Raw genomic sequence first — 25,629 nt, 5'->3', positions numbered from 1 at the left:
GAAAAACCTTCAAGTTGTTCAAGTACTTAAATCACTTAAGCTGAAAAAAAAATTAAAGCTAAATATGTCTATATAAATATGATAAAAACATGTCACAAAATTGAGAATATAAACATAAAAAACAATTCAACATTAAAAAATTGCATTTAAATAATACTAAAACACAGTGGGTTTTTTTTTTCTAACCTGAACTTTGCCTTGCTTGAATAACCTCTATGAATTATGTCATTTTTACCCATATACAGTGCCCTCCAAAAGTATTGGAACAGTAAAGACAAAATTGCTCTGTTGGCTGTGGAGTCAAGACATTTACAAATATGATTAAAAGATGAATATGATACAAAACTACAGAATGTCACATCTGATGTGAGCATAAGTTGCCTCACAGGTCTTTCTAAGTGATCAGCTGTGTCCTGTTGCATTAATTCTTCAGATATTAAAAGCAGGGAATGTGTCGTATCAGTTATATCCATTACTTCTGCATTCTGAATCTTGCATTCGATGATGACACACACAGACCAGGATGAAGACGAGGGAGCTGACTTTGAGAGAAAATCAAGCAATTTGGATGCTAAAAGAAAAGAGGAAGTCAGTTAGAGCTATAGCAAAAACAAAGGGCATGGAGAAATCAAGAGTTTGGAAACCACCAGCGACACCAGCAACCAACAACGACCTGATCGGCTGAGAAAACAACAGTAGTTGATGACAGACAAATCATAAAAGCTGTGAAAATTAAACCTAAAACACATGTCTGTAAAATCACCAACAACTTCCAGAAAGTTGGGATGATGCTCTGACAATCTACTGTCTTCAGGAAACTTTGACACAGAATTACAGATGCTACACAGCAAGATGCAAACCTCTGACCAGCACCAAAAATAGAAAGGCAAGAGTAGAGTTTGCAAAAAAGCACAAAGGTGAGCCAGAAGAGTTTTAGAACTGTGTTTATGGACCGATGAGACAAAGATGAACCTTTATCTAAGTGATGGGAAAGCAAAAATGTGAAGAGAAAAAAGGGAACTGCAATGATCCAATATTATCCCTACCAATATTCAAGAAAATGCCACCAGATTCATTGGGAAGTGCTTCATATTGCATCAGGACAATGACCCAAAACACCTGCCAGTTCAGTCAAGGAATTTATAAGGGCAAAGAAATGGAAAGTCTTAGTTTGCCCAAGTCAATCTCCAGATTTAAATCCGATTGAACATGAATTTCACCAGCTGGAGAGGAGAGTAAAGGCACAAACTCCCCAAAACAAGCAACAATTGGAATTGGCTGCATCAAAGGCTGGGAAAAGCATTTCAAAGGATGAGACCAAGAGTCTGGTGATGTCAATGGATCTCAAACTCACTGCTGTGATTGTGTGCAAGGGATCTGCAACTAAATAATAGCTTTTAATCTTTTATATCTGCCTTATGTTCAACTGTCCCAATACTTATGCTCACATCAATGAGTGGGATGAACTCTAAAAGTGCTGTTCTTTTTATTTGGTAAAACATGTATGTGTTAAAACAGCTAATAATAAAATGTGACATTCTGTAATTTTGTCTCATATTCATCTTTTAATCATATTTGTAAATGTCTTGACTCCACAGCCAACAGAGCAATTTTGTCTTTACTGTTGCAATACTTATGGAGGGCACTGTATATAAAAGTATAAAAATGAGGTTGGCACATGTGTTGTGTCTGGTGTTTGTAACAGGAATAAAACTTTCAATATAGCGAGAGAGGCAATGACTGCATAAGGGACCTCCTTACAGGACATAATTCCTCTAGGGATCAAAATGAGGCCATTGCTGGATTTGCACTATTTTTTAGACATGGAAGGAGAAACGACTTACTGTAGAAGGACTTTTTATGTCAGCGATTGGTCCTGCTTCATCTATAGAGGATTGGAATTCTATATCTATAGTATTTGATGGAGTTTATAGTGTTTTTTGTGTGAATTTACAAGTTTAAGTGCTGAAGTACAAAAACAAAGTAGCTGTGTATAAATAGATGTTTTATGAATGCTTTTGTGTTTTCACCCTGTTTCTCTTCTCCTATAGGCGGGAACTCTGGAGCCAACGGTTCAGCTGGACAGTAGAAAGAAAGGTATGGTAGATAACCGTACGGGCTCACTCGGCCCTCATCGCCACGTAGCCAGCGACTCCAATTTGCAGGCAGGTGGTGGTGGAGCTTACCAGCTTTCCTATGCCACCCTCCGTCAACCCCCACCCCCAGATACCAACATGGCTGACTGGGCCAGCAAGCACCTGAACATGCACACCCAGGGCCTGTTCCGCCGCCGAGTTTCCATCGCCAACATGATGTCCTGGAACCGCGGCTCCATCAAGAAGCCTATGCTGATGACAAACGACCGCACTGTACGCAAAGAAGCCTGCGAGATGTTTAAGCTCGTCCAGGCGTACATGGGTGACCGGCCCTCACGGCTGGACCGGCGCCACGCTGCTCTCCTCATTGTCACCAAGTGCTGGGGCATGCAAGGCCTGAGGGACGAGCTCTATGTCCAACTCGTGAGGCAGACCACAGGCAACACAAGCCCACGCAGCCTGGCAGCAGGCTGGGAGCTCATGGCTGTGTGCCTTGCCTTCTTCGCTCCTTCACCCAAGTTCTGCTGCTACCTGGAAGGCTACATTCAGCGACACATGGAGCCAGCCAATGACAAGAAAAGTGAGTTTGTCAATAAATTTTTTAAAAAGACTTACACTAGGCTTATAGGGTGTGTGTTTTTTTTTCCAAATCAGCAAAAAGCTGTTTAGACAGGACACATTCTTGTGCTCTGAAACAACTGAATGAAACTGAAGGCCTCGAGACATTTTTAAAATATTTCTCGCCTTAAAAATGCAAAGAACACATCCTGTGTGAAAGACCTTAGGGGCCAACCTCAGACAGATCCATTACAAACACACCAACTCGATTACAAAATGGATTGCTATGGTCTAATAATAGGCTTTTTGTTCAAACAACATATTGACATGTAAAGCCACTTTTTGTATTGCTTTAGTTGTTTTTATATTTAATAATAATTTATATAAAGGCATTTATTCATTTTACAAAAGATTTAAATAAATGCTGTTCTTTTTAACTTTCTATTCATCCTGAAAAAAATGTTTTCAACATTGATAATAATAAAAAAAGTTTTTTTAGAACATCAGATCAGCATATTAGAATGCTTTGACATCACAGAAATAAATTACATTTTAAAATATATTAAAACAGAAACAGATATTTATTCCATAACAGCGTGTATACATGTAATGAATTTCTTTTTTTTTTTTTTTTACTATTTTAGTTATCAAATGACAACACCTTTTTATATATGGATTATTTAATAGGTTGTTTTGCTTTTTGTGTTTTCATTGCAGTAACCCAGTACATATTGGACCAGCAGGATATTAAGAAGAAGAACTCAAAGTCAAGGAAGAAGAGAAAACAGAACTCAGAGGATGAAACAGAAGGTAGGGGTATTTTTAAACGGGATGATTCCATATCTGAGACACTTTGGAACAATAAAAGAGTAAACTGACCTTTAAATTCACTTTGTTAACTTTGTTGAAGTTTAACGTAATGGATCAACCAGAGATTTACTGCACCACTATGAAATACACAGAAGGAGAATCATATGTTGGTATGCAGGCCTCTGTAGAGATATATTGAGTGATTTTCATTGTCATGTGTAGCTGCATCAATTATTTGCCATGTCAATAAAACGATGTTAATTAGCACGTTTGGGCAGGATGCATCACGTGTGCTTATCAGTAAATGACAGTGCCCCCATATGGTGATTCTCTGACCTTGTGACTGTTACCACAATGAGTGGTCCGGATGATCTCATCAAATTTCTGCCTACACATAACCATAGTATTGACCGCAGTGAGGATCCCTTACACTAGGTCTCACTGCCTGCAGGCATGGCATAACAGTGACTCACAGCCGCTGCTGCAGACCTATTCATGAGCCATCTCTAGTCACAAGCCCATTAGACCAGCACCAGCTACTGGCCACTTGAAGGAGCAGGATATGGCTCATATGCCTGGCCTGGCCTGCATTGTTTTTGAGTCACTTAGTTGGATCTGATGGGAAGATGTCCAGATGAGTGGGTCGACTTCACAGATACTGCTGCAGCTGGGTGTGAGTCACAATGGGGGATTCTTGAGGTTGGATCTGGTCTAAATTTGCAAGGCCGGCTCAGCTGAAGAGTTTATTGGGATGTTAAGTTGGAAGCCCTGATGACGGAGCCATTGTAAAACAGGAATTTACACATCTCCCTGACATAGGGAGTCACCACAAAGATCTGTGTGGTCTCATTTGTGGCCCCTGAATAGATTGTTGTTTCCTCTGGATTTCCTTCACTTTATTGTTGCCTTTCATTTCAAATGAGTGCAAGCTGTTGTTTCAAAGTCAGACCACCAGCACTTATTCAGTCATGCAAAATATCAGAATCAGTCTGCATGTATGAATGCAGCGGAATCTGTATGTTTACCCTGTAAATGAACTGTTTAGGTTCAGGAATCCAGGGGGAAAAAAAGAGATCAAGGGCAAATTTATCATGCACTATCTCTCATTAGACATAATTGCAGTCTGGTGCACGGAAATTAACAAGAGGTTGTGTCAACATGCATGTGTGTCACCTGTTTGCCATAAATCTGAAGAGGTGTCAAGTAGAGGCACATTCCAGAGAAGATGCTTTTTATTGCCGCACCGATTTTTACCATCTGGCTCCTTTAGTTAAGATTCGCAAAGCCTATATTAGAAATGCCCCCTATGGATTTTACTTTGGAGTTATGAAGCTCTCTTGAAACCAGAGGAATCCTTGTGGTTTCTCTAAAATGCTAAGCATAGGCTGCTATAAATTCTGCATTGCTGGATGTACAATAAATCCCAGTGATTCTACAAGCCTGGAGTTTGTTTTACAATCTGACATCAAGTGATTTCTGGGAATATCATTTATTTCCAACTAGTGGAAAATGTTCTGCGATGTGTACTTTTATAGTCCTAATGTCCTTGGCTCTTACATAACAGAAGTACTAGACAGCACATTGATGAAACGCAGCCTAGTAGAAAACCCTGTTTATTTCGTCTCCTCTAGTTCACATGTTGATCTGATGAGTCACTACAAACAGAATGTGCTGGCTGGATTTCATCCTCCACACTTTTGACACAACTAAATCGTCATTTTTCATTCATTGTTAAAAATCATTTTGAAGTGCTTCACTCCCCACGTGCTGCTGTGATCCCATGATCGTTGATTCCATGTCAACTATTATGGAGCAATTTAGCTGTTCCAGACAAAGAAAAGTGACTCAGTTCTCAAAGCCTTTACCTTGTAAAACAGGTTTTTGATGCATTAGATGTAAATCTGTCAGCGATTAGACTGTGCAGGTCCTGTGTCTAAGAATAGTAGTAATCACTCGTGTCTTTTTGCCTCCAGCTCTCCCCGTCAGCACATATGCCAAGTACTGCTACCGTAAGCTCCAGAAAGTGGCGGTCACTGGAGGGAAAAAGGTGAGTTTTGATCAAATACACTGAAGGAGAATCAGGTGTTTAAGAAAGAGAAAAATAAGTAGTGTTTTCTGTGTTTCCCATAAAGGGTCTGCGTAAGCCCAGTTTGGAGGAGGTAGACCACAGTCGGCGTGCCATCATGACCCCTTCCCTGTTTGGCAGCTCTCTAGAGGAAGTGATGGAGCGGCAGAGTGAACTCTTCCCAGACAGGAAGTTGCCATGGGTGCAAGTGCAGCTGTCTCAGTATGTGCTAGCTCTGGGCGGAGCGCAGACTGAAGGCATATTCAGGTAAAACCTGCTCAAATTCCTGCTAATTAGGCAGAATAGAAGAGCAGACTGTGTTTTACTATATGAGTGTGCTGACAAGTACATAATTTAAAATTGCGAAGCTACTAATTTTAACTAAATTTTTCATAATATGACTTTAGAACAGGTGTTTTCTAATAGCATAGCTTTTCCAGTCACAAGATAAATTTTGTAGCCTGTTAACAAGGAGCAGTGTGACTTGACAAAACACTAAACTAGCTTATTGACATATGCAGCTCATAGGTTCAAATATTAACATGCTAACTGAACTGATTCAATTCCACTGTTCAAATATTTGTAGGATTTTCCTTACTGTTTTTGAAAGAAGATTTATATTCACCAAGGCTGCATTTATGTGATCATAAATACAGTACAGTAATATTGTGAAATGCAATTTAATATAAATGTTTTCAAAAAACATTCATCCTTCAAAAAATCTAATATGTTCTTTCAGATGAATGAATTAAGAAAAGAGCAATTCTAATATGCTGATTTTGTGCTCAAGAAACATTTCCTGTCATTTTTGAAAATGTTTGAAAGCTGTTTAACATTTTTGTGTAAACCGTGCATTATTTTTATTTGTAATGGAAAGTATGTATAAATCAGGTTCTGGTTTTATTCAAAATTGGGACCAAAAATGTCTGCTTTTAAATATCTTAGGAATATTCTCTTCAAACTCTGTAAAACATGGGGCATACATTGTTCCTTAACTCACTATCACTTGCGCAGACTTAACTATGGTGTGTTGTCTCCCTCTGGTGGTCCTCGAGTGTAATGTTACAGTCTCGTCCTGCAGAGTTCCTGGTGACATTGATGAAGTTAATGCACTGAAGCTTCAGGTGGACCAGTGGAGGATTCCTGAAAATCTGTCAGACCCCAATGTTCCTGGTGAGTAACTATTCTCATGCATTTACAGCAATATTACATAGCCAAAGAAAATATGTACTGGCATTTCATTACCATACCAAAAATATTTAAACATCTATATCATTGTTTTTCCTCAGCCTCTCTGATCAAGCTGTGGTACCGTGAGCTGGAGGAGCCTCTCATCCCCATGAGTTTCTATAAGCAGTGTGTCAGTAACTATGATGTTCCTGTGGCAGCCATCAGCGTGGTGCAGTCGCTGCCTGAGATCAACCGACTGGTGCTGTGCTACTTCATCCACTTCCTGCAGGTATTCACAACACTCAACAAACACACACACAATAGACAGCAAATGCACAAAGATGTCTTTTGACTTATCGCACTGCTCTGACGCATTTCCCGTGTCTTCCTCAGGTTTTTGCTCAGCCTGCAAACGTTGCAGTCACTAAAATGGACGTGAACAACCTTGCTATGGTAATGGCTCCTAATTGCCTTCGGTGCCAATCGGACGACCCCCGTGTCATATTTGAGAACACCCGCAAAGAGATGTCTTTCTTGCGAATGCTCATTGTACATCTGGACACAAGCTTCATAGAGGGCATTGTTTAAAGTTCTTCCTATTTCTTATTAGCAGAACAGCAATCAGTGGTACACAACCAACCTGCTTACAAACACAGTCACAAATGACATTGTGGACAAAAATTAAAAACCTAGGACAAATGTACAATTTTAAAGATGATTGTGTTTTTTTTTTTTTTTGTTTTGTTTTTTTGAGTGGAAAACTCAAAACTGTTTCACTGTTACTTTCGTTAGTTAAGTGTGTTCTGTACAGTTTATTGAGATAAAGACTGTTGAAGTTGAAATTCAGTTCTTTGCATGCTCAAGAAAAGCATGGAAAAATGTAAATCTTCAGTTCCAATGGATTGTTAATGGTTTACATGTGTACATTGCAAGGGTCAACCTAAAAAATAACTTGCATGGATGCATTGCTTTGTGAGCACTCAAATGCAGTTTGCTTGTTTTGTATAGTAAGTCATAGTGTGAGAGGCATTAAGAAACCACTTGTTTTGTTCTCAGACAGTATCTTTGTGTATTTGTGGATTTAAAATAAAGAGATAATCTGTTATGTCGTGTACAGGACAAATGTATAAGTGTTCCTAGTTTGATCTGAAAACTTTTTAACTATAGAAAAGAGAAAAATAGGTTTAGTTAGGGTGTGAAAGTTTTCTATTTTATTTTATGTTTTGTTTTGTTTTGTTAACTATTATTATTCCCTGATAATCAGGAATGCCATTTTAATGCAAAATTGTCCCGAGTCTTGAAACGGCACATTTTTAGCTCCCATTGGAAATCTGCAGCCTCTAACATACCATTTAGATCTACTACTTTTGAGAGAGTTTGTAAATGAATATATTAAGTGATAATGGAATTAAATGCCATTATATGATGCCTGTGAAATAGCATTTGAAGAATTAAATCTTGGAAAAGAGTAAATAAAATTCACAACTTATCTAAAAAGACAGGTACCCTTTGTGTAATGTTCTTTTTGAGTTTTTGTTTGTAAATAAAGCTTGTAAATAATGCTGCTTATTTTACTGACGATACGTATAAATGGAACTGAGAGGTGGTGAGTTGTTGGAAAATAGATTTTAAAAATCAAAATACTTTTGTATTTAGTATTCTGTGCTATCGGCTGATCGTGTACGAGCAAAATATTCAATACACCTTTTGGATTGTGTATGTATTTTGTGTGAAATGGATGTTGAGGAATCTAATAAAGTTTGATAAAGATGTTACATTTATTTGTAAGAAAATATTGTAGAATGACTCTTTAAGCTATATATGTTTTTTCCTACATTATGTAAATACACTACTGTTCAAAAGTTTAGGGTATATTATTACAATTTAAAATAACTTTTCAATTTTAATATAATTTAAAATGCATTTTATTCCTGTGATGTCAAAGCTGAATTTACAGCATCATTACACCAGTTTTTAGTGTCCCATGATCCTTCAGAAATCATTCTAATATGGTCATTTGCTGCTCAAGAAACATATCTTGTGTCGAAAGCATTTGTGCATCTCAAACCGTCGAAACTATAATACAATTTTTCAGCATTCTCAGATGAACAGCCTTTATATGAAATATAAATCTTAAAAATATACATTTAACGCATCCTTGCTGAATAAAAGTATTACTTTCTTTAAAAAGCAAAATCGTACTGACCTCTCACTTTTTTAGAGGTAGTGTAATGTAATGTCTGTTTACCTCACAATGAAGCTACTAGAGGTCTTTATATAGACTCGGTGTTGACGCATGCGCGGTGGCGGTATTGTTCATACCGGTAGTCTGTGTGGAACACATTGGAAAATAGTAAGTGCGTGCCCAACGTGGTTACAATAAAAGAACCTTTAATAGATGCACGACGCGCCTTTATAGTTAAAGAGACGGATATCACAACAGGTAACTGATGTTTATAGCCTTTTATAATACTGTTTTCTCAATAGCAAGACTTTGGACGAGTACGGAATGTTTAAAGATGCTGTTTTAGAAAATTGAATGTGCAATTACAGATTTTAGGTGATGCAATCAAATAAATGTCGCAACTTGTGCGTCGGTCGGTAGATACATGTTGTGATTTACAGCTTGTATTTGTGGGAGTGGCGATGTACTCGCCCATTACTATCCATGTCATTATTTTCTTGGAGGGTGTGGAGCAGTCAGGAAGTTAATGTCTGCTTGTGTTTTCAGTAAGATGAATATTGATCCTGTAGGATTTCAAATAATCTTAAATGATGTTCTCTGTCTGCCTTTGGCTGTAGACAGGCAGAAATCTGTGATCTGGAAGTAGCAAGCAGTAGTGTAATATTGGAATATCTGGGATCTCTATTGTTTCCATTGTCAGGCATTTGGGGGCCCCTGATAAAATCATACTCTCACTTACATGACTACTCATGCAAGAGTAAATAACTAAATTAAATAGTGTTTTGTAATTTAAAATATTATGATTTATGTAATTTTGCAACAATTTAAATTGTCATTTTGATAGATCCATTCTTAATTTTTTTTGAATGTTTTTTAATACAAAAGGAATGTTGAATTTCAACTTCAACATTAAGGTTACGTAGAAATAAGAGGCTTAGCTAAGTAGGCTATTGATAATTGTTAAGTCTGTTCTTTGCAGTGTGTTTAGTGATATTTACTGCTTCTTTGCACCTACACTGTAAAGTTGAATGCTGTAGATCAGTGAAGTTAACTGGGGAAACATTTGCTGCTGCTTTGGCAGACCAAAAAAATAAAGTAAAAAAAGAAAATAATTATGATTAAAAATTATTTCAAATTAAACATTGTGATTGTTGTAATTACTGCGTATAGTTTTTCAACCGAATCACTAAAATTAATTTAATTGTTATTATTCAATTAGTCATTTTAACTATTTTAATAAAAATTTTGGTAATGTAGACTTGTAGCACGTAAAATAAATCTTTGGGTTTACTGTGAATCTCAAGCTGTATTTGATAAAGCTCTATTTAAAAGATACTTTATTTAACCCTCATCGGTAACTTGGATGTTATATTTTCCCTTTTTCATCTCATAATGTGTGTTTTCTTTTTATCCACTGTTTATAAATAGTTTGTCTGTGATTTACTGAATAGGATTTATTGTGTGAATAATATAGTAAGAAGTTGACCATTAAAGGAAAAGTAAAAAAAAATAGCTGAAAATGTACTCTCCCTCAGGCCATCCAAGATAAAGATGAGTTTTTTTCTTCATCAGAACAGATTTGGAGAAATTCAGCATTACAGGTACATCTCAAAAAATTTGAATATCGTGAAAAAGTTAATTTTTTCTTGTAACATTTCAAAAAGTGAAACTTTCATATATTTTAGATTCATTACATGTAAAGCAAAACATTTAAAAAAAATTGTTTTAATTTTGATGATTAGAGCTTACAGCTCATGAAAGTCAAAAATCAGTATATCAAAATATTAGAATATTTATATTTGAGTTTCAATAAATGACCATCCCTACAGTATAAATTCTGGGTATCTCTTGTTCTTTGAAACCACAATAATGGGGAAGACTGCTGACTTGGTAATGATCCAGAAGACGAACATTGACGCCCTCCAGAAAGAGGGTAAGTCACAGAGGGTCATTACTGAAAGGTGTGGCTGTTTACAGAGTGCTGTATCAAAGCATAGTAAACGCAAAGTTGACTGAAAGGAAGAATTTGGGTTGGAAAAGGTGCACAAGCAACAGGGATGACCGCAAGCTTGAGAATACTGTCAAGCAAAGCTGATTCAAACACTTGGGAGAGCTTCACAAGAAGTGGACTGAAGCTGGAGTCAGTGCATCAAGAGTCACCACGCTCAGACATCTTCAGGAAAAGGGCTACCAAGCCACTTCTGAACCAGAGACAACGTCAGAAGCGTCTTACCTGGGCTGTGGAGAAAAAGAACTGGACTGTTGCTCAGTGGTCCAAAGTCCTCTTTTCAGATGAAAGTAAATTTTGCATTTCATTTGGAAATCAAGGTCCCAGAGTCTGGAGGAAGAGTGGAGAGGCACAGAATCCATGTTGCTTGAAGTCCAGTGTGAAGTTTCAACAGTCAGTGATGATTTGGGCTGCCATGTCATCTGCTGGTGTTGGTCCACTGTGTTTTCTGAAGTCCACAGTCAACGCAGCCATCTACCAGGAAATTTTAGAGCACTTCATGCTTCCTACTGCTGACAAGCTTTATGGAGATGCTGATTTCATTTTCCAGCAGGATTTGGCACCTGCCCACACTGCCAAAGGTACCAAAAGCTGGTTCAATGACCATGGTGTTACTGTGCTTGATTGGCCAGCAAACTCTCCTGACCTGAACCCCATAGAGAATCTATGGGGTATTGTCAAGAGGAAGATGAGAGACACCAGACCCAACAATGCAGATGACCTGAAGGCCGCTATCAAAGCAACCTGGGCTTCCATTACACCTGAGCAGTGCCACAGGCTGATCACCTCCATGCCACGCCGCATTGATGCAGTAATTCATGCAAAAGGAGGCCCAACCAAGTATTGGGTGCATAGAAATGAACATACTTTTCAGAAGCCTGACATTTCTGTTTAAAATATATACATTTACATTACATTTATTCATTTAGCTGACGCTTCTATCCAAAGCGACTTACAATCGCTATATATGTCAGAGGTCGCACGCCTCTGGAGCAACTAGGGGTTAAGTGTCTTGCTCAGGGACACATTGGTGTCTCACAGTGGATTCGAACCCGGGTCTCTCACACCAAAGGCATGTGTCTTATCCACTGCGCCATCACCACCCCAAAATATCCTTTTTTTATTGATCTTATGTAATATTCAAATTTTCTGAGACACTGAATTTTGGGTTTTCATTATCTGTAAGCCATAATCATCAAAATTTCAAGAAATAAAGGCTTGAAATATTTCACTCTGTGTAATGAATCTATATAATATATGGGTTTCACTTTCTGAAATGAATGACAAAAAATATTGACATTTTTCATGATATTCTAATTTTTTGAGATGTACCTGTATATCACTTGCTCACCAATGGATCCTCTGAGGTGAATGGGTGCCGTCAGAATGAGAGTCCAAACAGCTGATAAAAACATTACAATAATCCAAACAAATCCAGTTTTTTAAAACGAATAAATGTATAAGGTAAATTACTAAAATGTAATTTTACTACATTTTTGAGAATTCTCTTTCTCTCATGTTAGCTCTCAAATGGTCTACTTGTAAAAACAGTAATGGCACTGACCTAATGTAAGATAATGATCACTGGGAAGTTACTAAAATGTGACTCTTTCATATTACTTAGTTGCTGACATTATGAGCAAAACGCCTCCTAACAGACGAGGAATTAAGTTTGAGGTGGGCGCTGCTCTTGAAGCACGGGACAGTCTGAAGAACTGGCAAGTGCCATTCTTTTAAAAACACTTTTTTTTTTCTTAGCCTTTCTCTCACTCTGTTTTTATAGCAAGCTCTCTCGGTGTGGTTTCACTCCCAGGTATGTTGCCAACATTGAGAAGATTGACTATGAGAACGAGAAGATCTTAATCCACTATCGCCAGTGGAGCCATCGCTACGATGAGTGGTTTGACTGGGCCAGTCCGTACCTGAGGCCCGTTGAGAGGGTTCAGCTGAGGAGAGAGGGACGGCAGGAAGACAGCTTTATCCCTGTGAGTCACAATCTGTGCTCTTTAAAAATCCCAGTATATGAAAGCTAATCTAGGATCAGCCTCATGTATAAGTCTGTTTACTGAGATGTGAAAGTGATGCTGCATCAGTCCTGTTGTCATTTTAGCTGATTATTACTGTGTGAATCATACAAGCAAATCCTAATTAACCAATATACAGTATTTTACAGATACTAGTCCAGCTGGTAATCAACCATTGCTCAATCATCTGTTTTCTATTTTAATATATCTTAAAATGTAACTTATTTCTGATCATTTTTCAGTGTTGCACGATTTTTTAGAAATCATATGCTGATAAACATTTGCTGAAAACTGCTGCTTAATATAATATTTATGGAAACTAGCCTATATTATATTTTTCATGATTCTTTGATGGATTAAAATAGAAATATTCTGTAAAATTTTAAATGTCTTTACTGTTACTTTTGATCAGTTTAATGCATCATTGCAGAGAAAAAAGTATCAATTTCTGTCAAAAAAATATTTGTTTATATTAGTTATGTGGTGCAACCAACATGCAGAAACATGGACAAAAAAACAAAACAAAACCGTAAACAGTATCATAGGACCCCTACATACCACCATGACTATGGATCAAGGTCAATAAATCCCTTACCAATCAGATAATCTGACCCTAAGTTCTCATTGGTTGAGCCACATTTAAAGCCATTAAAAAGGAATTCAGTTAATTCTGTTTTCATTCATACTTTTTTTGCAGGGATTTCATGTGAATGACAAAGTTCTTGCCAGTTGGTCCGATTGTCGATTTTATCCTGCAAAAGTCTTGGCCGTCAATAAAGATAGTAAGTAGTTTCCATAGTCATTGCATTAAACAGGTGTGTTAAATGAACAGATTCTTATCCAAATTTAAATGTAGTGATTCATATTTGATTTTATTTATCCTGCAGCATCCTACACGGTTAAGTTCTATGATGGTGTCATCCAAACAGTCAAAGGAATCCATGTGAAGCCCTTCACCAAAGAGGTTTATTTTGCATTTGTATCCCATTCATGTTGCACCTCTATTTCAGTACTCGTTTTGGCCTTCTCTCCCTTTACTCATTCTCTCATTCTCATTAAATAGAGAAGGAAACTAACTGCTAAAAATGAAGAGAAGCCCATAGTAAAAAAGACAGAAAAGGACAAGAAAATGCAGGAAGTGAATGAGGTCAATGGCGATAAACAAGCAGCAGGGCAAACTGACCGTGTTCCTGAGGAAGAGGCGAATGAGAGCTCAGATTTGGATGGAGAAGTTGAACAGAAGAAAAGCAATGGGAATGGGACATGCCTTGAAGTGGGAGATATAAGCATAAAGGAGGAATATGAGGAGAGGTGCTTGGAGCAAATAGGGCAGCACAATTACAGTAAGTCATATATGAAGAAGGTCTCAGGGCCTGAGGAGAAAGAAGAGGAAGCCGCAGTGAACATGGAGAAATCTGTGGTGTTTGACACGGGTATGAACTTTATTGAGGGGATGGTAAAGAGAAATGAAACAGAGGAAGCAGAAGTTCACGTGGAACAAAAAAAGGAGGAAATCAAAGGAAAGTGTGTTCCTCATGACAGAAAATCACGGAGACAGCGCATAAGAAGTACGTACAACTTAGATAAAAAAAATTTGACAGTAGGCAAGTGATTTTTAGGTTGATTTTCCTGGAAAATATAAATACTTCGAAAGTTGTTGTCCTTACCAACCCTACCTGGCAACAGTGGCTCAACCAATAATGTGAACTTGGGGGTGGGGCTATTGGATTGTCTGCTTAGTGGCAGGGTTTGTGTTTGGGAAACCAGTCGGAAAACCATCATTATTAACTCCATGTGTTTGGCTGCACGGATAATCAAAATAAAATTTAAATTGCAATATGACTTAGAGCAATTATCAAATCACAAAGGGTGCGATATCTGTGCAATACATGTGGCATGTGTTTCAGAGTGAAGGGCAGCACTGTGTTCTTTTACACACAAGCAGGTCATGATTCAGTGTTTTTCGGGTCTCAGTGTGCAGTAAATGCTGCTCCACACACACTGATCTCTGCATCTGCTCTGAGATTGGGTAGCATATAACAGGAATTTGTGATCCATCTTCCCAAAATTGCAATTAGAAGCTTTAAGGGCCCTTTGCTGTAACCATGTCCTATACAGTTGTTTTGATAAAAGGAAACAAGATACATTTCTAGTTTCAGCATTACTATTCTCCAGACATTCCGCTTTAAATACAATAAGTATCAGTTGTATACAAAGAGACCAACATTTGGTTTTCAAGAACTGAAAATGGGTAATATTTAACAATCTGAAAATATAACCTCATTGAGATCCCCATATCTCCAGGACTGAGCGATCTAGGGCCTTGAAAATTAAGATTCCAAAAAAAAAAAAGTTTATTAAGAAATAGAATCTAAAATTATATGGCGAGATTTATAATACTTCTTGAGTTATAGGCATGCAAACTGTGGAAAAAGAATATTTATGGCACTCAGAAATGTATGTTCAATGCAGTTGTTTTGACAGAAGGAAACAAGATGCATCTCTAGTTTCAACATTATTTGTTCTTCAAACATTCCTCTTTAGAAGAAAGGAAGTATCATATTTATGCAAAGTGACCCACATTTGGTTTTTGACCATTGAAAATGTGTACAATTTAATGATTTAACGATTTTTACTTGCATATTGAGATCCCAATATCTCTGGAACCGAACCATATAGGGCCTTAAAAATGAAGATGCCAAAAGGAAAGTTTGTCAAGACCCAATATTTAAAAGGGCATTAAGAAATCTTTAATACTTCATGAGTTATAGGCATGCAAACCTTGGGGGAAAAAAACTTGAAAAGTGCCGTTTCCTCATTTCTTAATTGTCACCATTGTCACACATCGCAACAAAGATAGCTAAAGTCAACATATTTTTACCAATACACCTACCAATCTCTGTGTAAAAATAACTTTATGATGCTGCCCCTGTAATTTGGCTCTGAATCTCAGATGAAAATTGCCATTTTGACCCCCCTCTACAAAACAGTGGATTACTCAGTAAATGTTCATCCATGACAATTAATATTTTGGCTTTCATCACGTTTATCTTTCTTCAGAAAAAATATTAGCAAGGTCAAAAATTTGAGCCTGAGAAGTTTCTGAAATTTGGTTGATTTGAGACTGAATGATTCGACACTTTACCTATAGTAAAATATTATATATTGTATTATATAATATATTATATTTTATTTAAAAAATATATGATTTGATTTAAAAAAAAAAAAAAATGTAATGTTTAAAATAATTATCTTTTTAACTTGACATTGTGTTGTGTTTGTCATGATAGCTGTACATTTTCATTTTAATTGTATTTTTTCTAGGGAAGAGGAGACTTTCAATGGCACGAAGGAGCTCCAAAAAAAGCAAGACTGATTCAGGTTTGATTATGTGATTGTTACGTAAAAATGTGTTTACCGATGCCATAATGTTAGATTTCCTCATTATTTATCTCTTTCCTCCAGAAAAAAGTTTACATAATGATTGCAAGCCCACATTTGCATCCACCAATCAAGGAAAAGGATCAGACCCTTTACATCTAACGCAATCATCCAATGAAACAGCAGTACCTAAGGCTCAATGCCAATCAGAAACCTTTAAGCCTACAGGTGAGATCTCATCTGTACAACACATATATGCTGAAATAACACCTCGTTCATTATGATCAATGTTTTTTTTTCTTTTTTTTTTGTAGCAGTCAGAAAACAAGCTTTCCGCAACCCCAACCGATTCAGCAGAGAGCCATGTGAGTAATGATCAAATTCACAGATTCATGATTCATCACAATGATCTTGAATTATTGACTGAATGTATCATCTAATTATCTCAGTATACAGAGTCATCAGAAACCAGCCTCCACCGGTGCTCTCTATCAACTTGGACCATAATCCATATAAATGCAGCGCTCCTGGCTGTGCGAAGTCTTTCCGCAAAGCAAAACTCCTGCACTATCATATGAAGTACTACCATGGAGATGACCGTCTGCTTGAACTGGACCAGACCAGGGCAATGGATAATCACACCACACTTAATAATCAGGGTAGCCCTAAGAAGAGGTGCATTACATCGCATGAGTTTGCGCAGATGACTGTGAAGAGACGCTCTCTAGTTCCCCCTGTTGTCAGTGCACAGAGTTACCAACGGTGGCCTTCACAGAAGAACAAGACCAGAGACAATCAGCTAGACAGCAACATGCATAGATACTTCAACAAGGAAAGAGACAAGAGGTTTATGGAAATGGGTATGGCTGGTGGCTAGAATTTAAATAGTATTTCACTGAAAACATGTGGGATTTATAGTGTTATTCCTTGTTTTTCTTTGAAACATGACATAATCTAAGCTTGTTTTTTTTTTCCTTTGTAGAAGGTGTGAAGGAACGTGACAGGCTAAAAGAAAAACAAACTAGAGACTTCCTGCGAATAAAGTTGAAGGAAAAGAAAAAGATGAGAAAAACCACATCAGGTGAAGAAAATTGGCTTCTATTTACCCACAATGCAATGTGGTATTGAAGCGTTGTTTTCTGAGTGATGATGAATCTTTATTCCTTTATATCAGATTTTTCCCCCCTCATAACTCAAGTAATTTTTGGTCGTATGTTTCCAGATGAGGATAGCATTTCTGACTGGTCCTCTGACAGCTGTGGATGGAGTGAAGATGAAATGGGGGCAGATTTGGAAGTCATTGCCTCACCTCTCAGCTGTAGCTCTGTTGCCTCCACTACAGGAAGTCGGGAAACTGTCCGCTGTGTGTGTGAAGTGGAAGAGGAAAATGACTTCATGTTACAGGTGATCATTAATTTGGCCCGTACAATGCCATTCAACGGTTAGAGGTCAGTGTTGTTTTTTTTAAAGATGGGAATAATTTTATTCAGCAAGGATGCATTAAATTGGTCTTGGAATTCTATTCTATAATAGATAGATATTGATAATAACAGGAAATTTTTCTTGAACACCAAGTCAGCATATCAGAATGATTTCTGAAGGATCATGTGACACTGAAGACTGGAGTAATGGTGCTGAAAATTCAGCTTTGCCATCACAAGAATAAATTACATTTTTAAAATATATTAAATTTTTTTCATTTTTCTCTCTTAATTAACAACCATCATGTTTGCTGCTTTTTCTCTTGCACCCCAGTGTGAAGAGTGTCTGTACTGGCAGCATGGAACCTGTATGGGCCTCCTGGAAGAGAATGTTCCAGAACGATACGCTTGCTTCATTTGCCGGGATTCTCCAGGTTTGGCAGTGATGCATGTTTTAGTGTTAATTTCTGAATGTAACCCTAATTTAGAGCTTAGGTTGAGTAGTGACTTAGCTTTTTGTCAATTCCTATTTTCATGCTGGGAAATCTTCATCATTTTCAGTTTAATTTCAGTTTACCGGTGTATTTGTTTGTGTGCATCCAGGGCAGATCAGAGGTCAGAGACAGAGCCTGCGGTACTGGTATGACAGGGACTGGCTTAGCACCGGCCATATGTACGGCCTCTCTTTCCTGGAGAACTACTCCCATCAGAACAGCAAGAAGATTGCAGCCACTCATCAGCTGTTAGGGGACGTTCAGCATGTGGTGGAAGTCCTCAATGGCCTGCAGCTCAAAATCAGTGTGCTACAGTGAGTGATCCTGCTTTATCTCTGTTTGAACCCATAAGACAAATGTTATTTGAAAGGCCTCATGAAAAGGGTGTAATACCATTTTACTGCAGGAGCCAAAGTCACCCAGACCTCAAGTTGTGGCAGCAGCCATGGAAGTTGACTGAGAAATCCAGGATGAAAAGCATGGCTCTTCCAGACACAAAAACAGTTTCTGCATCAGCATCCTTAGAAGCCATTCAACGTAAAGAGCCCTTGACTTCATCCTTCCAGGATTACATCAGCAGTGAGCATTGCTACCAAAAGCCACAAACACTATACCAGGTATTGGAGCCGAGGCTGGTGCTGAAGCCACGGGTGGAGTCAGTGCTGGAAGACAGATTGCACAACACTGAGACAGTGCTGAAGAATGAACAACACTATAATGGAGAGATCCAACCAGCTCTACTGAAGACATCTAGTACTCAGCTTTTGAACCATAGCAAGGTAAGGGTCACATCAAATGAGGTTAATATGACGTTAATATCACTGACCAATACTGTGCAATAGGAATAGAAATATGCCATTTTTTCTGTGTAATGATGTGGATATGTGTTGTTGTTAAGGTCCAAAATGACAGAAATGCACAATAAGAGTATCATAAAAATAGTCAATCAAAATCTAGAGTTTTGTGTGATGACCAGATGGAAATTTGTCCATAACAATATGGCTCATTTAGACCGAGCAGGTTTGATGTCAATCATCAAGGTTTTATTTTGAGCTATTCCTTTAATGATTTACAGCTAACTTTGTACTTAGTGTACTTTAAAATGTGTCTGTTCAAAAGTTTGGGGTCAAGATTTTTTAAAAGATATTAATATTTTAATTCAGCAATGACACGTTAAATTGATATTAAATTGATCAAACATTACAGACATTTATAATGTCTTCAATTAAACAGTTTTTTAACTATCGTTGATCAAAGAATCCCCAAAAAAAGTATTACGGTTCCCACAATAGTAAGCAGCAAAATTGTTTCGAACATTGATAATAAGAAATGTTTCTTGAGCACCAAATTGGTATGTTAGAATGATTTCTGAAGGATCATGTGACACTGAAGACTGGAGTAATAGCTGGTAAAAATTCAGTTTTGCCATCACAGGAATAAAATCCCTTTTAAAACATATTAGTTATTTAATTTAAAGTAATTGCATTTTTTTGATTAAATAAATGCAGCCTTGGTGAGCACAACACTTTAAAAAATCTTACCAGCAAAAATCTTACCAACCTCAAACCTTTGAACGGCAGTGTAGACTGACTGTTTTATGTTTTGGTGACTGGTGAATGTTACTTTATTGCACGTAGGATGCAGGAGAGAAGTGTGAGGTGGGTGCTGATGGAGGTGGGTTTAAGGGCGGAGCTCAGCAGCAGCAGTGGAGGATCAATCTGCTGGAGCATATCGAGACTGTACAAGAAGAGGTTACTCACAGGATGGACTTCATCGAAAGGGAGCTTGATGGTGTGTCAGAGGGTTTCAGAGGGCTGGATTTATGTTTTGCTATTTTTCATGCGGTGATTTGTATTATGGGAATGTTTCATGTATACTATAACTATATATTGATTCCTAAACATTGTTCCTTTTTCAGTGCTTGAAAACTGGCTGGACTGCACGGGTGAGCTGGAGCCTCCAGAGCCGCTGGACCGTCTCCCTGAACTCAAGCACAGCATCAAACAGCTGCTGAATGAAATGGGAAAGGTGCAGCAGATCGCTCTAACTTGTGCCACATGAGGGCGTCCGGGCATATTTCACTACCATCACAGGATTACCTCAGCTTGATACATTCCTTAACCAGGCCAGGAACCAAAGAGCCTAAAGAATAAACTGAGAACATGTGAAACTGAACATGCTGTTTGTTATTACAGAGTCTGTGATTCAGACTGTGGATGTGGAATTAAGACTGTATTTTACAAAACTTTATCACCTCACTTATCCTTTTCACAACAAATGTAATCTGCTTTTCATCCTTTGTTTCACAAAAAGGAAACATACAACAAAATATGTTGCTAAAAAGTTTACAAGATATGTCTTTGGCATTTAACAATGCACAGCATGCACCAATTTCTAATATTTTTACACTAAGTCATTAGGAAATTTAACACATGCAAATACCAGAAAACATATTTTTTCTTTCCAGAGATTTTTGGTTATTTAGAGTTATGTTTAAGCTAAAAACCTACTTGAAGAGTCAAAAACAGATCCATCCTGTGCTCTTTAAAAGGCTGGTAATCCTTAAAAGGGACATCAGATGCCCATTTTCCACAAGTTAGTATGATTGTTTAGGGTCTTTATGAAATGTCTGTAACATACTTTGTTTAAAATTCCTCAATGGTCGTGTAAAACAGCACCCTTTTTTACCTTGTCCAAAACCGCTCTGTTGACACCAACCCATCACGGTGTATGTCTCATCAAATGATAGCAAGCTACTGATCACTTCTCTCTTTTTTGTGAATCGCTACCTCGTACTCTGTATATGGCTCGGAGGTGGTCTTATACAAATAGCTAGCTATCTATGCAGAAACTGGCTGCAAATTGAAACAGCTCATTGCTTGTCAGTTTCAGACTCAGACAGCTCATAACAAACTGGCTAGGCGTTTTCTTCTCAACTTTTCTGAGCTGGCAGATATGCCAGAAACCTAACTAAATGCAAAAAAATATAAAAAAGAAGTGAAAATGTCATCCGATGTCCCCTTAACCTCTATTTAAGAGGTTGGGTTTGAAGTAAAATACACAATGAAACAGTTGATTGTGTTCTACATTGTATTTAAAGGATCAAATGTTTAGAATGTTAAAAGGTTTTTTGAACATTGCATATTTATTTCTGAACAACTGTGAAAATAATTACTGTAATCATCAGTAGTTTGCTAGTCCTTTAACCTTCATGCAGCAAATGTGACCCTGGACCACAAAACCAGTCTTAAGTCCCTGGGGTATATTTATAGCAATAGCCAAAAATACATTGTATGGGTCAAAATTATTGATTTTTCTTTTATGCCAAAAATCATTAGGATATTAAGAAGAGATCATGTTCCATGAAGATATTGAGTAAATTTCTTACCATAAATATATCAAAATTTCATTTTTGATTAGTAATATGCATTGCTAAGAACTTCATTTCGACAACTTTAAAGGCGATTTTCTCAATATTTAGATTTTCAAATAGTTGTATCTCGGCCAAATATTGTCCGATCCTAACAAACCATACATCAATTTCGAAAAATTTACACTTAAGACTGGTTTTGTGGTCCAGGGTCACAAATGTGATCAGTGTCAACACTTCCTTATGGATTAGCCATAAAATCTTAGATTTTTAACAAAAGACTAAACCGCATAAAAACAATCCGGATGCATTTCAGTATTGGAATTCTAATTATTCAATGAAATATTAAATATATGCATATTGGTTATTATCTTGATTAGCATTTAATGTGTATATTCAAAGTCTGTCATTATGTACACAACAGTATTCCCCTTTATGATGGAGATTGGCTTGTTACAATAAAAGCACGTTGTATGTATACAGTATGTGTAGCCTATACTTGGTCTGCTGTGTGATTTTATTTAGAATCAGAATGAGCTTTACTGCCAAGTATATTTACACGCACAAGATATTTGAAAAAATAATATATATATAAAGTGACTTGATATCATAGATAACCTCACGAGGGCGATAAATCGCGTATGAGGGGGGTCTTCCAAACGCGTCGAGTGTAATGTGGGTAGCCCATAAGACCCCGCCCACCGAGTGACGGAGAAACACGGCTGGAGGAGCCTGCGAGCCTCCGTTCACTTCAACATCTTTGTGGTGGATTTTCAAGAGTCAGCTTCAAATACTGTACCTCAAGACTGACTGGTGAGTTAATTGCCTAATTTTAGAACTAAACTAGTACGATTTGTTGTAGGAATATGAAAAAAAAAAAAAAAAAAACCCGATGGGAATTATGTGACAATTTATAGTGATAGTATTGGTTATCTTCTCTACAGGAACAATGTAATTCTATTTAAAATGGCTCCATGTTTCTAAACTGCCAGGAGCCACAATAACGTCGATTTCCAACACAACAGCCGCTGAATAAGACAGAAATGGGGAAAAAACGCACGCACATTTTGATTTATTATAGATCGATTTTTTTATCCTTATCTCACACATCCTACACCATAGAAACTTTGTACATCATTAGATGTGATGGTTTTTAATTCAGCGCATTTTAGTCCATTCGTCGCTGCAGATGTTTCATAGTTTTCATAGATGGTTCTTCTCATGTAGATAAAGAGGGCCAGCTGCATCCTACATTCAGTCTCTTCAATATGATTTGTCTTTGTCTACAATATATATAGCAGTTAAAATGAAAGAACGTTTTGCTGTTGTAGTGTATCTGAATTTATGCTTTTCCTAAATTATTTACGTCGGTCTAACTTTGATTTGTGATGGCATCAAGTCCTGTTTCTTCATTTTAACCCTTATGTATAACATTCCCGTATTTTTCAATAGATTAGCCCTTCTAATATGACGCCTATATTTCAAAGACGTACTATAAAGTGACAGATTTTTGGGGTAACAGTTAGTTTCGATCGTATATGACACAACTTCCGGCGTGACAAATGACATTGTCCTCGGTCACCTGCTCATGGGAAGGTCGCAATGCTGAGGATGTGCTCGCAGGTGTGCGGTTTAAGACAGGGTGCACTACACACTGTTGATACAACAAACGGACACCACTAACCTGTTGTCATCAACACAGGGCTCCAAAGAGACCCCTCAGAGTCTTTTCACTGAAATCTGTTTGTCGTACATACATTGACAGTGTTTGTTATTATAGTATACAGTCAGCTTTAACAGACCAGCCTGTTTATTTCAATAGAAATCCTAGTATCACCCTGGTTCACAAACAGGCATTTCACATGGGAAATTTTATATTTTGTTAGATGCAATTAATGATGAGACACTGCTCACGTGAAAAGCTAGTTTTTTGTTGTTTTGCTAGTTTTTATGGAAAGTTAACGACTGAGTTAAGACCTTTCTTGTTCATTACCATCCCCAAATAATCAGTGCATCACACAGGAAATGTACTTCATGTGAATCAGAATGCTTCTTATTCTGATTTCAGACTTTAAAAGCGAATGCATTAGCTCATTTAATTTTAAATACACTTTAAAGTCTCTGTTTTCATTTCCCTTGTTTTTAAAAATGTTCAATTGGTGTGTTTCCTATTGTTTGAAACATTAAGTTAACATTTTTACTTCTCTATGAAGTACATTTTTTATATGTAAAGCTAGAGAGAGAGAGTTGGTGTGTTCCTATGAGTAGATAGATAGATGTCAGGGAATCCTGGGGCTCCTGGGAGCAGCAAGCTTTAATTAAGCTATGCTTCAGTTCAATTGAGTGTGCTCACAATCTCAATAACCCTGCTGATCTGGACTGTGGACTGGCATGAGGGCAAATGAGTATAGCCCATATTACTATGGTATATATCCATCTTGGTATATAGTGCATTAGACTACAGTTGTTGCCCTTTAATGGTCTCTTGTGTCCTTTTTGGGGTTGTGATCACTAAAAACTATTGATGAGCAGGAAAGAGGTTTTTAATTTTAAGAAAATGTAACATTGCGAGTAAAACATCTCTTAAAGATACTAAGCAGTAATGTCCCTCTGCAGTCCTCAGCATCTTCTGTAAAGCACCTGGTGCAGGTGGAGCAATATCACAGGTGTCAGGCTGTTGGTTGTGTGATGTGGACAGATTCCAAGCTGCTCCTCCAGCCTTTCTTTCACTGCGTGTGCAAGACCAAAGGGACAGTCTGTAGTCCTTAATGAGCTATTTGAAAGCAGATTTTGATACCAAGCAAAATTTGTCAAATAAAATCGGCTTAATGCACTTTTTTTGTAATATGAGTTTATCTAATATGTAAGATATTTTGTTAAATATATTTGTTTAATGGAAATGCCCTTTTTAGTAAAAAATCTGAATATTATTGGAATATATCATGATGCAGAATGCTATTTCCATATACCATGGTATTTACACTACCGTTCAGAAGTTTAAGATTAAAGTGTAAAATAGTTTGTAAAGAAATTGTTACTTTTATACAGCAACAATGCATTTAATTGATAAAAAGTGAAGTAAAGAGAAGACATCTAATGTTTAAAAAAAGAATTCTACTTCAACTAAATGCTGTTCTTTTGAATGCTGTCCTGTTCATCAGTGAATCCTGGAGAAAATAAAAAAATGTAATGGTTTCCACAACAATATTAAGTGAGTAATAGCTGCTGAAAATTCAGCTTTGACTTTACAGAAGTAAATTGCACTTTTTAAATTAGAATGGAAAACAGTACTTTTAAATTGTAATAATTTATAATTCGTTACTTTTATGTTAGTAATTTGTTTTTACTCTATTTTTGATACAGACTTTTTCTGTCAAAAACATGAATATATCGCACCGACTCCAAATATTTTAATGGTAGTGTTCATAGTATTCCAAGGTCTTTTAAACAAAAACTTTGGTACTGTTTGCATTAAAATAATACGTTTTTTATTTAGTAAAATTGGAGGTAGTTACTTAACCTTACAGACTGGAGCGTTTACTGAAAAACAGGTTGGTTGTTTTACATAGAACAACTGCTGCATAGTGAATGGCATATTTGATGTTCTGGAGCATTTGTTCCCATGAGTGTCCTTCTTTAAGTGCATTCTAGTGAAGAGAGAACGGCTCGTAAACAAACGTCAGTCTGATTTGTTTAGCGATTCAGTAGTGGGATTTTAAAGGCTTTCAGTAGATCTATTGCACTGCTCTCTCCCTGCTTCAACCTTTATTTGTCCAAAACACTGTGAAACTGGTTTCGGCATAGGGCGCCTGTTGTTAGCATGACTGAAGCTTTGTGAGTTCCCTGTGACCTTAATTTTTAGATTCTGCTGTTGCTATGTGGTGCACTTGCTTTTTTTTCATTTTCAGATGTGCACGTTGTTAATCAGCTCAAACCCATCTAATATCTGACCTACCAAAGCAAATCATCCCTGTGCTGGATCTCAGAGCTCTCTTAATCAATTTCACCAGTTCGAGTTTGTCTTATTAGCATTTAAGGTCATTCGTT

General features: G+C 37.2%; 3 protein-coding genes across 4 annotated transcripts in view; all 3 read left to right on the top strand.

The window, feature by feature from the left end:
• LOC306855171 (rho GTPase-activating protein 39-like) overlaps positions 1 to 8,485 on the top strand; it is a 34,765-nt gene extending 26,280 nt beyond the window's left edge. Inside the window, exons 4-10 of the mRNA XM_079393649.1 lie at positions 2,052 to 2,676; positions 3,372 to 3,464; positions 5,438 to 5,511; positions 5,597 to 5,796; positions 6,611 to 6,702; positions 6,819 to 6,988; positions 7,093 to 8,485. Of these exons, the coding sequence (XP_079249775.1) occupies positions 2,052 to 2,676; positions 3,372 to 3,464; positions 5,438 to 5,511; positions 5,597 to 5,796; positions 6,611 to 6,702; positions 6,819 to 6,988; positions 7,093 to 7,287 (1,449 nt within the window). The 3' untranslated portion in view covers positions 7,288 to 8,485. The remainder of the gene's footprint in view (positions 1 to 2,051; positions 2,677 to 3,371; positions 3,465 to 5,437; positions 5,512 to 5,596; positions 5,797 to 6,610; positions 6,703 to 6,818; positions 6,989 to 7,092) is intronic.
• Positions 8,486 to 8,995: 510 nt separating this feature from the next.
• On the top strand, positions 8,996 to 22,059 carry LOC306855174 (PHD finger protein 20-like). The gene is made up of 18 exons (XM_079393652.1): positions 8,996 to 9,142; positions 12,517 to 12,610; positions 12,706 to 12,877; positions 13,614 to 13,698; positions 13,804 to 13,880; positions 13,980 to 14,484; positions 16,241 to 16,297; positions 16,382 to 16,525; positions 16,612 to 16,662; positions 16,747 to 17,157; positions 17,280 to 17,378; positions 17,520 to 17,701; positions 18,053 to 18,152; positions 18,322 to 18,526; positions 18,619 to 18,991; positions 19,850 to 20,003; positions 20,131 to 21,425; positions 21,793 to 22,059. The coding sequence occupies exons 2-17, from the start codon at positions 12,528 to 12,530 to the stop codon at positions 20,271 to 20,273; spliced, it is 2,841 nt and encodes a 946-aa protein (XP_079249778.1). The 5' UTR covers positions 8,996 to 9,142; positions 12,517 to 12,527; the 3' UTR covers positions 20,274 to 21,425; positions 21,793 to 22,059.
• Positions 22,060 to 22,278: 219 nt separating this feature from the next.
• Positions 22,279 to 25,629, top strand: part of LOC306855185 (protein NDRG3-like) — a 42,639-nt gene continuing 39,288 nt past the window's right edge. Inside the window, exon 1 of one of the 2 annotated variants that reach the window (XM_079393671.1) lies at positions 22,279 to 22,395. The gene's annotated coding sequence lies outside the window, so the exon portion shown is untranslated. The remainder of the gene's footprint in view (positions 22,396 to 25,629) is intronic. The other variant, XM_079393670.1, reaches the window with a different exon arrangement.

Source organism: Barbus barbus, assembly GCF_936440315.1.
Source record: "Barbus barbus genome assembly, chromosome: 35".
Taxonomy (NCBI): domain Eukaryota; kingdom Metazoa; phylum Chordata; class Actinopteri; order Cypriniformes; family Cyprinidae; genus Barbus; species Barbus barbus.
This window is presented reverse-complemented; position numbering and strand designations above follow the sequence as displayed.